Source organism: Lolium perenne, chromosome 2, assembly GCF_019359855.2.
Source record: "Lolium perenne isolate Kyuss_39 chromosome 2, Kyuss_2.0, whole genome shotgun sequence".
Taxonomy (NCBI): domain Eukaryota; kingdom Viridiplantae; phylum Streptophyta; class Magnoliopsida; order Poales; family Poaceae; genus Lolium; species Lolium perenne.
Genome location: NC_067245.2, coordinates 32,467,250 through 32,482,817, shown reverse-complemented (window position 1 = coordinate 32,482,817; position 15,568 = coordinate 32,467,250). Strand labels below are relative to the sequence as shown.

Here is a 15,568-nt window from a genome sequence, read left to right as displayed (position 1 = left end):
GATGTGTCCTTTAAATCCACAGCTGTGGCAAACAATCTGGTTTGCAGGCTGGAATCCTTGGTTCCTCCTATTGTTGTTGTTGCTTTTGTTGTTGTTGTTGTTGTACCTTGGCTTAAAACTCAAGCCAGTGTTAGGCTTGTTGCTGACAAATCTCTTAGGCTCAAATTTGGCCTTCTTTCTTTTCTTCTCTTGCAGCTGTTTGAAATCATCTTCAGTGATGGCTGCATCCACCAACTCCTAGAACTCGGTAGCTCTCATCATCCTGAGCTGTACCTTGAACTGGGGATTTAATCCCCGCATGAACCTCTTCTTCTTCTTGTCCTCGGTGTTGACCTCCTCAACGGCATACCGGGACAATTTGGAAAACTCCCTGACATAAGTCAGGATAGCCTTATCCTTCTGCTCGAGACTCTCAAATTCTCGACGCTTCAACTCCACTATACTTTCAGGGACATTGGATTCCCTGAACTTCCTCTTGAACTCCTCCCATGTAAACACCTTTTCAGTCGGATAAACGGCTACTATGTTATCCCACCAAGATGCGGCGGGTCCACACAACAAGTGTGTTGCGTATCTGACCTTCTCTAGGTCATTGCATCCTACAGTGTTGAGCTTTCGCTCAGTGTCCATCAACCAATCCTCCGCGTCCATGGGTTCGGGCGCCTATGCGAAGGATATTGGCTTTGTATTCTGGAAGTCTGACAAATTGACTCCCTGATTATCTGGCCTTTCCACCTTGTTCTGTTGCAGCAGTTTCTGGAAGAACTTGTTTTGCTGCTCCATGGTCACACGTTGCCTTTCCTCCGACATTTTCATGTATTGGAGGAAGTTCTGCTGCGTCATAGGTGGTGGTGGTGGAAACTGGTTTCTGGCTGCTTCATCAGCCTCCTCCTTCTGCCTTGCCTTGCGCTCGAGGCGCTGTGCTTCGCTCTCCTCACCCGTCGCTCCCGACATATCCCCCTAGTTCTGCAACACAAAGTGGTACTCATAGTTACTCCATGCGCAAGTTTTCTGAGCTGATCTTTGTGCACAGAACTAGTCACGCAATGGAAATCAAGAAGCAAATTCAAATCATACAAAATATATACCATGTATATACATACTTAAGTGGTTTATTACAATACTCAGTAGCGATGTGAGTATGCAAACTCACTTATTGAAGTATATTTACAAATTTCTACAAATATTACATACTACAATACATGTGGTACAACTGTATTGTAGTCTCGCCTCCCATGGTAGTCTCTAGTCGTGCTTTACTCCCGGTACATCCCAGGCTTCCATCCGGTCAAACGTGTAGTCCTCCTGACAGAATCTGGAACATAGGGTCTCCCCGTCGGCTGGTAGTCAGAATCAGAGGATGATCCCAGGGAGAAATCTGTGTTCATGAACTGATTATTCAATGCAGCATAATCCACCCCTGGGGTGTACTCCCCTGTGACTCCGCCATAGGTATTCCCACCATCTGTATCCGACTCAATCAGTATAGGATACTCCTCATAGTCTCCCCTACTATACTGATGGTTCTGGAACTGGGTTGTGGCATCCTCATCCATCTCAGAATTACATCTGACTGGATCGCCATAGGTTCCCATGTATGACCCCCAACGCCAACATGTGGAGTTCTCTATAGGAGTCTCGGAACGCTGATGGTTTCCGGATTCCTCTCCGCCCTCATATCCTCCGTGGGAACTACTAGGAAAGTACCTAGGTGTAATGGGTGTGGTTTGCTGTTCTGGATGGTCAATACTAATAAAGTCACCAGCTGAATAAACTGGTGTGTGAACCTCACCCTCCATTGGTTTCTTCCCCTTCGTCTCCTCCTTGGGCTCAGTGAACTCTTCCAACATTGTATCAATTGCCCCCGACAGATGTCGGTTCAACTGAAAGAACAATGTCAGTAGGTTGTGACAGTTGTCCATGTACTTAGCGGCTTCTGCTGGTTTGCGCTTTCCAAACTTGAAGTGGTTTAGCATAGGGTCATCTTCCTCCTCCATATGTGGAATGTGGGCGAATTCGGAACCAATAAGCTCCTTCTTCTTATGTTACCGAATATCAGTGATGGCTTTCATTATGGCTATGTGGTAGGCTGTTCTAATGGTTCTAGCCTCACCTGCTGGCATCACTACACTCATTCCTAGGGATTCTGGAAGTCTTAGTCCTACCCTACACTTCGCCAATACTGTACCGTCGTAGTACATGTATTTCATTACTTGGATCTGGGGATCACACCCAAATTCAAGTAACATAGCACGAAGAATGTCCGCAAGTCCTCCGTCATAGTCACTCAAGGTTGATTCCTTCACTTTCACGTTACGTCCCGAACGTGAACTTGCCATAGTTGGCTGTAGATAAGAAAGAATATAATATTAGTAATGATGCGTCATAATAGAGATAATAAAGAATTATCGCACTAAAAGATATGATTGTTTTATTCTCAAGTGAATATACACAATATTTTTAGAGAATTCTTTACTAATCCTATTTGACTCCTAACGTTCTGTCCCATTTACTAGGTTCCAACCTAAGGTCAAAGATTTTGCTCTGATACCAACTGTGGTGACCCTGCATACCACTGCATGTTGTAGTATGCCAGTCGTTGATATAACATTCACGAAGTACCAATCCGCAAATATTACATCCCTCAGAGTAGTACAACAGAACATAGCAGGTCCATAACTCATTCATTTATTATTACAAGCAACATGTACATATCATCTCGAAGTTCCTCTTGGGTCCTAAGAGGAATACTCCTGGGTTCGAGGCGAACCCGACTCAACTTACAATATAAGAGTCTTACTAGGTTATACATTTATTCTCCTCGAGCAGTTAAGTACTAAGAGTTCATACTGCTTGGATACTACTACTACTCGGTAGGTCTATGCTTGCTCTCCTCCGGAACCCTGCCCGGTCCCGTAAACGATGAGGTAGTCCACTCCTTCTATACCTCCGGAGAGGTCTGGTTCTTCATAGCAGATGTCCTCTGCTCCTTTGGGGTCATTGTTGTCCTCCTCAAGTCGATTTAGACAATCTAAGCAGGGGATTTAAGAGTGGTATGAGTACGAGCATACCCAACAAGTTCATTATAGAAAAGAGGTGTTTAATGCACTAGCTACAATATCAGACCAGAAAGTCATACCAATGCAGGTTTTGATAAACATTTCTTCAAGAGGTTGCTTTTATTTAGAAGAACTATGTCCGTCAGCCTTCACCGGTTTACTAGAACTTCATGGAGTTCCTTTCCGGCAGCGTTCGCAGTTCCAAATCCCAGAATAGGGAGTGACAGGTCACGATTCATTACACTCTGCAGAGGTGTGTTGCTTTACCCATAAGAGATCTTAACCTTGGTGCCAACCGGGCAGCTCTCCCGTCCACACTTCCTTTGGTGTGAGGCCCGGTATAAGGTCATAGCCAATCATATTCCTCCGCTACCTCGCACACCCACCCTTTTGTAAGATTGCCTTCCCCTATATCTATGGAGAGACTGACCCAGGCATTTGTTCTCCCCTATACCAATAAGGTAGACCGTTCCGAACAATTTTTATATGCCCTGCCCTATCATCCATAGATAGACCATTCCGGACACCTTACAATCCATCATAGACCGCATTACCGTGGGGACTTAGAATGGGTTCCCCACCCCACCGCTTGTCCCTTAGGATACAAGTGTCTACGGTAAGCGCATCCGTTGATGTACAAGAGGTGGAAATACGATTGACTATTCCGTCCCACTCCAGATCTTATGGTTAACACGGGTATTACGGCACAAGAATCACTGGACGACATTTGTTGTTTAATCCTAGATGGATATAAACCCTTGCAATGGAACCTCCACCATATCAACACAATCCATGGTTCCCTTGCCCACCACTTAGTCATATTCATAGTTATGAAAATAGTGGTTTTGCTTTTTATGCAATAGTGATAAACATAGTACTTTGCAAGTAATTTGGTAAAAATACTCAAATGATATGAGCAAGTGATGAACTTGCCTGAATACTGCAAAGTGTTGCAGTTGGATGGTGTGGACTGACCCTTGTCCTTTGTTGCTGAAAAATAACATCATTGTCCGATAAGGGCAATGGTTAAAGAAGCAAGTATGCATGATTCAACTTTTAGGGTTGGTTTCCCCCTTCTGGTGTTTTTATCATTTCATGTGAGAGGTAAATACTAAGAATGATTTAGGGATACTCTGTTTAGGGTAAAATACTACCTTGAAATGTTGTCAAGGTCTTTTTAAAGTCCAAAAGAATTTATGGACTTATTTTCATTATTGAAAATATAAAGTGTGATTTAAATGATTATTATAATCATCAAATTAGGACTTATTCTTAGTTGTCTTCAAAAATTCGTTTTGATATTTTATTCTGATAGAGAATTTTATGCTGAGCAGTTTTCATATTTTTAATTATTTTTTTAGAGCTCTTATCAATTTTCTATTTAATTTCCAAGTTTCTGGTTTAAATGAAATTGTGAAAAGACTGATTTGCCCCTTGGGCCCATCTGTCAGGCGGTCGAGCTGGTTAGGTTGGACCAGCCCACTGGGCTCGGTCCAACCGACCCAGTCGCATCGCCTCCTCGCCGCTGCCTAACCCTAATCCCCTTTCGGGCTCCTGCGACACCGAAATCGCCTCCGCCGTCGCCGATTAACTCTGGCCGTCTCCGGCCATCGCCGGCGACGAGATGGTGCGGATCTGGACTGCCTCTCGACGGCGGACATGGTGGTCCGCGTCGATCTGACGCGCGCATCCTCGTTTGCTCGCCATCGACCCTCCCGTGCGCCTGGCTTTTGGCGTTCGCCGCCGCCGTGCGTTGGAGATGTCGTGGACCTTCCTCCTGGCGCTCCCCTGGGCGCGTGGTGCTGCGCTGGGGTGCTGTGGTGGTCGCCGTGGCTTGGCTTGGCCAGGCCTGGTGCCGCCGTGTGCCCTGGCGTGCGCCGCCGTGGCCGCCATGGTCGTGTCGACCATATCCTCCCCGGTATGTGCTACTCCTTCTCCTCTGCTACCTATTCTATCTCTTCTCCTTCCTCTGGATGCCCTGGCATCCATCTTATTGTGCTGCTGCTACACCTATGTGCTCTGCTGCTATGCTTGTTGTGGATGCGCGTATGCTGCTGTTGCCATCTGCTGTTGCCATGGATTCTAGCTGCTGTGCTGTGCTGCTGCCATGTGTATGCTGCTGCTGATGTGTGACTAGCTTTGCCTTGCTACTGTCATGATTCTGTGCAAATATCCTAAGCCATGTGCTTGCATTTCTTGCTTGATTCTATCCATGTGACTTTGTTCTTGATGCTACTTCTGCTAGATCATCAAGTGTATTCAATTACTTGCCCTGGCTTGATTACTGTGTGCATTTCTTGCAAATTTGCAAGTGCCAGTGCTCCTAGTGTGCTACCCCTGGTGCTATTATACATGGAAATGCTCCATTGAGCATTGTTGTTGGCTAGACAGCACCATCCAGTGATGGTGTGCTTCTGGATATAATTATATTTAGCTCATTTGCTTATCTGTGATGCATTTGTTCATGTCCTGTGGCTGATTTAATTATCTGGTCCCTGTGCTACTGCTAGAACTAATTCTAGCATGCTTTAGCATGCTCTAGCAAGCTTCTGATGATCATGTGATCATCCGTAGCTTGTAAAAGTTGCTGTGTTATTACTGTGCCTTATTACTGCTAGTCCTTGTGTCTATGTGACACCAAAATCTGTACTGGTGCATGCTTTTGCTTGCTCAAGCAGTTGCTGATGCTTGTAATGATCCATTGGATCATCTGCAAGGTTCTGGTGCTTTGATTACTTGTATGATTCACTTATCTGTATTACCTGGATTTACTAAATGGATAAGTGATGTGAACTGTTTGCAGTAATGATCATTTCATTGAGTTTGGCAGGGCTAGATGGATGCCACCACTTGGTTGGGTACCCTAGCCCTCCTTTTGAACCCATCTGGGTGATGATAACTGTGCATGGCTTATTAGTTTGGGCTGTTCAGTGGTTGAGGTGACCTTGACAGCAATTCATTGTTGTTTAGGTAGCTCCCACCCTTGTTGGCTTGCTGTGGCTTAGTGAATGCATCACTGGGTGATTCCTTGTTGGATTTCCAGTGATCTTTGATGTTGACAAACAAGAATAGACACAATTTGTCTATCTGTCTGATGGTGTGCTAGGCTTTAGGTGCTAGGTGACTTTGGTTGAATAGGTAGGATCATCTCCTTGCTGGATGTCTTTGGTTATGCCACTGGTTTGTCTTAACCAATGTTCCCTGGTGATTTCCTATTGGTTTCTCTCCTGTTTACTTGCACCAATTGGCTAGTAGCCAAATGATGACTCACACAGGGTTTCTACCCTTTTCTGTTGCTGTGATGTATGCATAAGCTTATTTTATGAGCAAAACCTTGGCTTGCTCATGTTCATCAGTGTATACCTCACTCCAGCTCCTAGAATGAGTTGTTGGTGTAGAGGATTGCTTCTGGTTGGTTTGGTTTGCTTGCCTTGCTCCTCCTTGCAAGCTTGTGATTCTTGGTTGGTTTCTGGTGATTACTGGAATAGGTGGAGCAGCTCTAGCTGTTCACCTGTTCTTGTTGTTCTAGCTGTGTTCTTACCACTTGAGTTGCTGCCGATGAAATGGCTAGGGTTTGGCTGTGAAAAGTTTATATATGCCCTCCCCTTGCCACTCTGGTCGACAACAGGGCCTGGCATCATTTGGTGACTCCCCTGGCCGTGTGTGTGTGCTGTTGTGCATGCACAATCCATGGCTTGTTGTTGAGCATGCACTCAAGCTGTGTGAGCAGCTTGTGTGTGTGTGTGGGACTTGCGCAGCTGAGTGGATCAGCTCGGCTGTTCCTGGTCATATTCCCTCAATTTCATTTTCTTACTAACCTGCCAAGTGGCAATGCCACTTGGCATAACCATGTTTGATCTGTGTGATTGTGCAGGGATCAATGAGGTGATCAAGATGAAGATCAAGATCATCTGGCACAAGCAATTTATGAAGATTACTTGTGTAGTTTAGGATAGATCATTTACTTGTAATTTTCTTTCTTCTTTTTATATTTCTTCAATTCATGTAATGTGTTGTAATATTTCATAATTCAATTCTGGATATTGTAAATGACTTTGTATCTTGTGTGATTATCAATAAAGCTCAATGTTTCTCTAATGAGCTTTAATTAATAGATGTACTATTTCTATACTTGATTATTTATATTTGTTTAATGGATTACCTTAATTTGAATTATGAAATAATCATGTGATGTTTGAATTTGAAATTCAAACACAAGTTGTTTGAATTCAATCATGCAACTTAACATTGTGATGCACCAACCTCTCTCTCTCTTCTCAAAAACCTAATTGAGCTAAGTGAGGTCCAAATTTATCGCACTCTCGAAACCCTAACCCTGTAAGGTGTCGAGAGAGAAACTTGTCCCCCTTCGATGCAGTTTTCTTTTAAAAGTGCGAAATTTCCCCAGAATTTACGATGCAATGCACATCCCTTTCTAAAATCTACCCCTCGATCGTCTCTAAACCTGGGACATTACAACTTCTTTCTCCCCGGCCTAGCACGGCCTCTTCCTCTTCTCCGCCTCGGCGTCAAGCATGTCCTGGAGGGACGTGATGATCAGCAAATGCTCTCGGAGGTCGTTGTCGAAGGCTTCCTCGTCCTACGGCAGTAGGGCAAGCATCTCGTCGTCGCTATCCATGTCTGAAGAAAAATCAATGGTTAAAATTGCGCCGCGACAGACGAGGCAACGAACAGCGGCCAATCGCGCCTACCTAGCAAGTCGTCGAGCACCTTGTGTGCGCGGAGGTGGGGCGGATTTGACGCCGCATTCTGGGACGCGCTGGCGAAGCGGCGGCGGCGGAACGACCGGCGAGAGCGCCAGCCGCGACGACGGTGCCGACTCTCAGAAGAGATCAGCAGTCGAAATGACCGGCAATTCAAGCGGCGACGGAGGGGTGGGAGGCGCGGGAGGGAAGGAGCGACGATAAAAAAGGCGCGAACCAACGGTTTATGGAAATAGTCGCCGACATGTGGGAGCCCGCCTCGCTTTTCGTGTGTCCGGCATGCCCGGAGCGTCCCCTGTGGGGCAGGGACGGGCTCGGGGCGCCGGACACCGTATCGGGGCGCGCCAGACAAAAGGAGGCTTTGGGGGACGCGGCTGGGAATGTTTTTTAATCCAGCGCGCCCCACGTCCCTTTGGGAGACGCTTTGGAGGGACGCGACTGGAGATGCTCTAAAACATATGCATGCGAAAGTGGCAACAAGCGAGAGCTAGCAGACGACCTCCTTTGTTTGGGTTGTGGCTAGCTGGCTGTGTAGGGAAAACTGTTATGCAGAAAAAGCTGCTGCGCAGGGAAAGTTGTTGTTGTGAGTTTCACTGTTTGGCAATTTAGCCGACGTCTGTCTGTGTCTTTGTGAACAGAAAGATTGTCTGAAACCCTTTAAAGTTGCGAGAACATATAATTATCCGATTTATTTGTAATACTCCCTTTGATCCAAAATATTAATCACATGTTTAATAAATCTAGATATATTTTAGGCTATATTTTATCTAAGGGTGCAATATAATTATTTAAGGCCGAAGGGAGTAAGTCTCCTATGAATCACGCTGCAAAGAAAAAATATGGATCACCAATAGGTTTTCTTTCCACTGATTTCAGAATGTATGTATTTATTCCGACATGCATGACAAAATTTAGTACTTTAAATTTGTGCGGCAGATTAATCTTATGTCTCTCTTGCATGGTGGCGTTAATCATTAAATTTCCAAGGTAAGTGATTCGAAACTGAGGCGATTAGGAGTAGTAGTAGCAGCCGCATGCAGTGGCCAGCATAATAATTAGCCACAGTGATTGTCTGTCTCATGCATAGTGGGCAACACATGTACTGTTCGCTCTGGCTGCACGTGCGTAGTTTCAGTGAGGGAGTAGCTACTTGGTGGCATTTCGTCGTAAATACTGTGAACGATAGGGTCACAAGAATATACCGTTTCGGTCATAAGAGGGAAAGCCGCGGGAAGCACCTCTCGAGGTGCTTTTGCTCGCATGTGTATTTCGCTAGGTAGCTTTGGAAAAGAATGCAGCCAACGCAACCCGTTTGGTCCATTTCATCTGCTTTTTCTAGTGAAAAGCCAAAAAAAAAGCTCAAACAAGCTCGATGTGGGCGCTTCCTCTGCCGCCATCTCCTTTTGGGGACCTTCCTTGACCGCTTTCCCGTTGTTTGATGGCTAGCTGCCTTTTATCTGAAAAACCACAGTCCGTCCTTACTTGCTTCCGAATCTGCACCCAAGCATTTGCAAGCAATACCACAGATCCACTCTCACCCCACACATAGCAGAGGGCCGGCCATGGAAGCGGCGGTGGCTGGTGTCGGCAAGGCCGTGCTGAACTGCCTGCTAAGCGGCGCCAAGGCCGCCATCGACCAGGACGTGGCAACGAGGCAGGGTATCCAGCGCGGCCTCCCTTTCCTCACGGACGAGCTAGCAGAGATGCAATCGTTCCTGAGCGATGCGGATGATGAGCGGAACAAGGACAAGGTACCTAGATCCAGGGTAAAGTACATCCGCGATCTTGCCTACGAAGTGGAGGACTGTCTCCAAGACTTCGTTGTTCATAGTGAGAAGCCATCTTGGTGGGGCATTCCTCGCGCGCGGCTAGAGCAGCACCGCATCGCGGAGGAGATGAAGGGGCTGCGAGGCAGAGTGGAGGACATGGCCCAGAGGAAGTCACGATACCGCCTTGTTGGAGATTCCAGCTCCGAGCCTGATCGTCCTATCATCGTCAGTCCAGAAATGTTTGCCATCGAGCAAGCAGTGCGTGATGCGATGCAGCGGCAGCAGCAGCAGGGCAAATGAAACTGTTGAGCATTTGTTCCTTCTTTGTCCTTTTACTACTATCATTTGGAGGATGATCTACTTTGCTTATAACATTCCGCCACCAATGAGTATCAATAATATGTTTGGGAACTGGTTGTATGGAGTTCCGAAGAAAGATAAAAATAAAATTAGGATTGGTATTTCTGCTATATGCTGGACAGTATGGAATACTAGAAATGATATGATTTTTAATAATCCGAAGAATACTAACTTTTTGCAGGTTATTCATCGAGCTGTGCATTGGATACAGTTATGGGCTTTCCTGCTACCGGAGGATCAGCGCAAGGATATGGATATTGGCTGCAACAAGCTGCTGATGGTTACGCAGGATTTCTATTACCGGGGTACTGGGTGGCGACACAGTAATAGGATAGAGTATGGCTAGCCTATTTAGGTGTCGTTGTTTCCGTTGGTTGATTCATGTCGCAACCTTGTCGGATCCTTGAATGTAATTTCTCTTTTTTTTTATTTTTGTTCTCATACTCGATACTTCGTGATATTTAATAAAGGGCCGTGTGCATCAATTGATGCAGAGGCTGGAGCTATTGCTCCTTTATCTAAAAAAAGCAGGGCAGGGGAGTAATGGGTCAGCAGGACAGATCAAAACTGGATCAGCACGGTAAAGCAATAATGGATCTCACCCAACTGATGATGAACGGAGACAATGCCCTCACAGTGGTTGCAGTGTGGGGATCAAGTGATAATCTAGTGCAGGCATCCATTATCAAAGGGGCTTATGATCAATTGAAGAAGGACATGACGTTTGAATGTCATGCCAGGGTCAGGGTTATGCATCCTTTGAATGTAATAGAGCTTCTGCAAATCATCATCAGGCAATTCTATGTGAGTTTTCTTCAACAAAGGTCGAGGACACAAGAAGATGACACTTTGTGGATGCAAATTTTGCACAGTATGGGAACTATGAAGGAAGATGGTCTAGCTTATGCTTTCATGAAATTACTGAATGAGAAAAGTTATCTAATTGTGTTTGATGACCTGCACACCATTGAAGAGTGGGATCGTATGAAATCATGCTTCCCGGACAACAAGAAAGGAAGCCGAATTATTCTGACCACCGAGCAAGTTGAAGTTGCAAGCTTATGCATAGGGTCAGAGAATGTAGCCCTAGATCACAAGCATTTGTCTTCCGATCGAAATGTTTTTGCTTTCTACAAGCAGGTAATTTTCATTGTCCTGAAAATCAGCTAACATTTGCTTCCTACTATTGTTCGGCTAATAAAATATTCCACTTGCCTAGTTCTGGTAATCGCTATGTGCTGCTTGTTAATCGCTAGACTATTAAGTTCTAAATCCACAACTCAGCACAGCATATATATTCTGTCAGCCATGATTCTATATACAACTCATATTGATTTTCAGTCTTTATTCTTCAATGACATGGATTATCCTAATTACTGTTCCAAAATTATAATGAGAAGATGACTATTTCAGATTTCAAAATTTTCAAGACAATTTAGTTAATTACATTAAGTTTTGTATTTTGTACATCTTTCTTATTGTGGGGGATAATTTTATATATAATCCTATTTTGTGTCCCTTTCCATTTTTATATTGGATATATCATAAATGTTCGGACCAAATTTTGGCACATCAACATTTGGTATTCATACCTTACATATCCCCAGGCATTCAATTTTTTCTTGGACCTGATTGAGAAAACATGATAAGTCGATGGATGTGGCGATGTGCACCTAGCCACCTAGTAGTGAATTTATATCTTCCCATGCACTTGCTTCTATTCATTATAGTCCCTGCCAAATGAGCTTCGTTAATCCATTCATTATTTCACGAATCTGATCTTCTGCATTATAATTTATTTGTGTTTATGGAGCTTGGTGTTGACTCCTACCATCGAACAATTGAAGTTATTGTTTGCAAGATTTATAACAGGATTAATAGTGTCATGGAAAAAAGTGCTGATGCTAACCATTTTTTTTTCTTTATTTCTAGGATTCTGAAGATAGAACGAACTCAATGGAGGCAGGGTCTAGCTCTAATTCAGCCAGTACCGGTAGCAACATCTCAGAGGACAGGAAGATCCTTAATCGGATAAGGACGCTAAAAGCAACTTTCAAGGATTCTCAGCTAATTGGGCGAGAAAGAGAACAATTTGATATTATCAAACTAATTACAAATGAAAATCAACACCTTGAGGTGATATCTGTGTGGGGAATGGGTGGCATTGGGAAAACCATGCTGGTCAGAGCTATGTGCCAAAATCAAGGGCTAATGGACCAATTTGAAAAGTGTGCTTGTGTCGCCGCTATGCGTCCTTTGAATGTCGATGAGCTCCTCAGAAGTGTAGCTCTGCAATTTGGTTATAAAGATGCCATTGACTTGACTAGAAAGTTAGAAAACATGAAATACTTGATTGTTTTTGATGACATAGTATCCACTGCAGAATGGAACATTATAATACCATATTTTCCTGCTACAGACACATCAAGCAGGATCATAGTGACTACAAGGATGGAGCATATTGCTAAACATTGTTCGAAGAAGGAGGACAACATATACAATCTCCGAAGTCTGGGATATAGAGATGCACGAGCCCTCTTCACAAAAAAGGTACTGACAATTTTATTTGTTTGATTTAGAAAATGGTGTGATTTACTTATATGATTAATTAAATATTTCATGGGTAACTCTAAGAGTAGAAAAATCATGTTCCATCATATTCATGGGGCAGCTACAGTTTGTACACAATTCAGTTTCTGAAGATCTATAAACCTTGAATTATACCAATTTCAGGTGTTTGGCTCGATCATAGATATTGATGAGCGTTGTCCAGAGTTGATCGAATCAACAAATCTGATTCTGAAGAAGTGCAATGGACTTCCCTTAGCGATAGCCACCATAGGGGACTTCTTGGCAACCCGACCAAAAACCAGCGAGGAGTGGATGAAACTAAGTGAGCATATCAGTGCTGAGTTGTCCATGGATCCAATTCTTGAGACAGCAAAAAAAATCTTTATAAGAAGCTATGATCGTTTACCCTATCACCTCAAGTGTTGTTTTTTGTATTTGTCCATATTTCCTGAAGATTATATAATTAGACGGAGATTGTTAGTACGGCGTTGGATAGCAGAAGGTTACATAAAAGAGGTGCGTGGCAAGTCTGCAGAAGAAATAGCAGACAACTACTTCATTCAACTGATAGACAAGGGCATGATCCTACCATCTATGCCATCAGCTTTTACCAGAAAAGAAATTGACTCATGCCTACTCCATGATCTTATCCGTGGAGTAGGCACCTCAAAGTCAATGGAAGAAAATCTTGTTTTCAGATTGGAGGAAGGCTGCAACTTGAACAATCATTGCACAGTGCGTCACCTTGCTATAGATGGCAACTGGGAAAGAGACCAAAGAGAGTTCAAGAGGATAATGGACCTCTCACGTGTGAGGTCAATAACAGTATTTGGAAAGTGGCGGCCATATTTTATTTCTGAACAGATGAAGTTGCTACGAGTGTTAGACTTGGAAGGCACTTCAGGTCTACTTAATCATCACCTGGAGCACATCGGGAAGTTTCTTCATCTGATTTACATTTCTGTAAAAGGATGTGGTGAAATTTTCCGCTTGCCAGATTCATTGGGTAACCTGAGGCAACTCCAGACACTAGATGTCAGAGGGACATCCTTGGTGATGCTGCCAAAAGCCGTCACCAAGCTTCAGAAGTTGCAATATCTCCTTGCTGGTAGCAAATCGGCAGATGTAGAAGACGGGCTTCTGGCTATAGGACCGGTGTGCTGTGCTGCATGTTGTGCACCTCATCTTGCTGGCATTGATGGCTTCAACCGGCGTGATGCATGCACTCTGGCTTGCTGCGTTGCAGTCCCTTCTGTTATGATGGGCCTACATGCTGGTGGAGTTACGGTGCCAAGAGGGGTGAGTAAACTGGAAGCTCTGGACACACTGGGTATAGTGAACCTCGCACGGGAAGATGCTGTTATACATGAGATAAAAAGGCTCACCGGGCTGCGTAAGTTGGGTGTAGTTGGCATCAACAAGAAAAATGGTTTAAACATTTGTTCAGCCATTTCTAATCTCAGTCACCTCGAGTCGTTGTCTTTGCAGTCGGATGACGAGACAGGTTTATCTGGATGCATTGGTGCATTTTCCTCGCCTCCAGATAAGTTGCAGAGCCTCAAGCTGCATGGTAACCTTAGCGAGTTGCCTGAGTGGGTACCAGAGCTCTGGAATCTTGTGAAGCTGAAGTTACAGGGCTGCAAGATATTGGAGCATGCTGCTGCCATACAACTCCTCGGGAGCATACCCAGCCTTGCTATCCTGTGTCTATGGAAGCAATCCTTCAAAGGTGAAGAGATCCGTTTCAATTTCCAGCCGAATGCGTTCCCAAGCCTGAAGGTGCTGGGAATGGATCACCTAGGTGACCTCAAATCTGTGGAGTTTGAAAAAGGAGCAATCCCTAAGCTTGAGCTGCTGCAGTACTCTGGTTTGCAGCCCCAAAACAACAGTCGATTGTTTTGTGGGCTACCGTATCTGCCAAGCCTCCGGACAGTTCAGATACATGGTCGCTATGCCTTCATTGAAGATTTGCAGGCCCAACTTGCCATGAATTCAAACAACCCTGTTTTGAATGTAATTGAGCTCCAGAGTTGATTTCATAGTTGGGTCTCAGTAGTTTTGTATCTCCCTGATTCAATCTGCGTGCCGTAATTGGCATTCTTCCGTGTCTCCGGACGATATGTACCCCAATCAATACTTTTTTTTCTCATGTTTTCTGTATAATTTTGCTTTATACCTCAAAGATAACTGATAGTCTTATCAGTTGGTAGATTTACCTGCTGGCAAATGAAGCTGTAATTAATGTTCCTGCTGGTTCAGCTTTTTGTGTAGAAGCATTGATATCTTCAAACAGTTGCATCATATGCGTCGTCTATTTCAGAATTTTCAAAGCCTACGCAAGCAGCGCACTTCCTTGAATTTTCAAGTCCAATCGTCGGCAACTGTGCACTGTGGCAAATGTTCAGTGGCAACTGTTGGCATGCGCGGCTTGCGAACTTGGTGAGTTTTTTTTATCTGCTTTAGAAATAGTGATAAGAGAGATTTTGTAATGCTCGCATATTTGGGCAGCTTGATTTTATGATTCATATCGTGGCTGACCACGATCGAGCAAGCAACCAGGGTGCTCACTGCGGGACCGCTCCATCTCAATTGAATGACCTTCGCTCGGTGGCCGCACGCTGACTGATTTGGGCCAAATGCATATCGCACTCCTCTCCTCCCATTCTCCCAACCCCCATGAACTCGAACTCGAGCGCACTGATCGTGCACCCTGCAGGGATCCTGATGTAAAAACATCTTTAGTCGTGTCCTCCAAATCACGTTTGGCAAATGCGCCGAATCGGTCAAATAGGAGAAGCTGCAAATTAAACATAATTAGAAGAAGTGGTTTGGCAATGTCGACAACGCCCCTCTTCAGTCAACGATAGCCTGCCCGGCACGACAACCTCGCCCTGATCTGCATATTTTCTTCTTGCTTCTAGACTAGGGTCGCCCACCTCTTGTCGGCCTTCATATCGCGAATGAGCAGATTCGACGAGGCACTTGTTGTTCGATGACTGGATCCTGTCGATTGACACTACTTCATGCTCGGCGGCCTTGGCCGCCTTGTTGCCGATAGGGCGGCAAGTCTTGTCGATTCTGCGAG

General features: G+C 44.7%; 2 protein-coding genes across 2 annotated transcripts; both read left to right on the top strand.

The window, feature by feature from the left end:
• The first annotated feature begins 9,345 nt into the window (after positions 1-9,345).
• Positions 9,346-9,852, top strand: LOC139835438 (disease resistance protein PIK6-NP-like). Its single transcript, XM_071825293.1, has one exon. It carries the CDS (start codon positions 9,346-9,348, stop codon positions 9,850-9,852), a length of 507 nt encoding a protein of 168 aa, XP_071681394.1.
• Positions 9,853-10,444: 592 nt separating this feature from the next.
• Positions 10,445-14,679, top strand: LOC127331726 (disease resistance protein RPM1-like). The gene is made up of 3 exons (XM_051357902.2): positions 10,445-11,052; positions 11,845-12,462; positions 12,646-14,679. Exons 1-3 carry the CDS (start codon positions 10,456-10,458, stop codon positions 14,515-14,517), a joined length of 3,087 nt encoding a protein of 1,028 aa, XP_051213862.1. The 5' UTR covers positions 10,445-10,455; the 3' UTR covers positions 14,518-14,679.
• Positions 14,680-15,568: the final 889 nt, after the last annotated feature.

Excerpts from the sequence above, each read along its gene's own strand:
- LOC139835438 (XM_071825293.1), top strand. The coding sequence starts at position 9,346 with ATGGAAGCGGCGGTGGCTGGTGTCGGCAAGGCCGTGCTGAACTGCCTG.
- LOC127331726 (XM_051357902.2), top strand. The coding sequence starts at position 10,456 with ATGGGTCAGCAGGACAGATCAAAACTGGATCAGCACGGTAAAGCAATA. Across the intron at positions 11,053-11,844 it reads TTTTTGCTTTCTACAAGCAG|GATTCTGAAGATAGAACGAA; the intron begins GTAATTTTCATT and ends CTTTATTTCTAG. Across the intron at positions 12,463-12,645 it reads GAGCCCTCTTCACAAAAAAG|GTGTTTGGCTCGATCATAGA; the intron begins GTACTGACAATT and ends TACCAATTTCAG.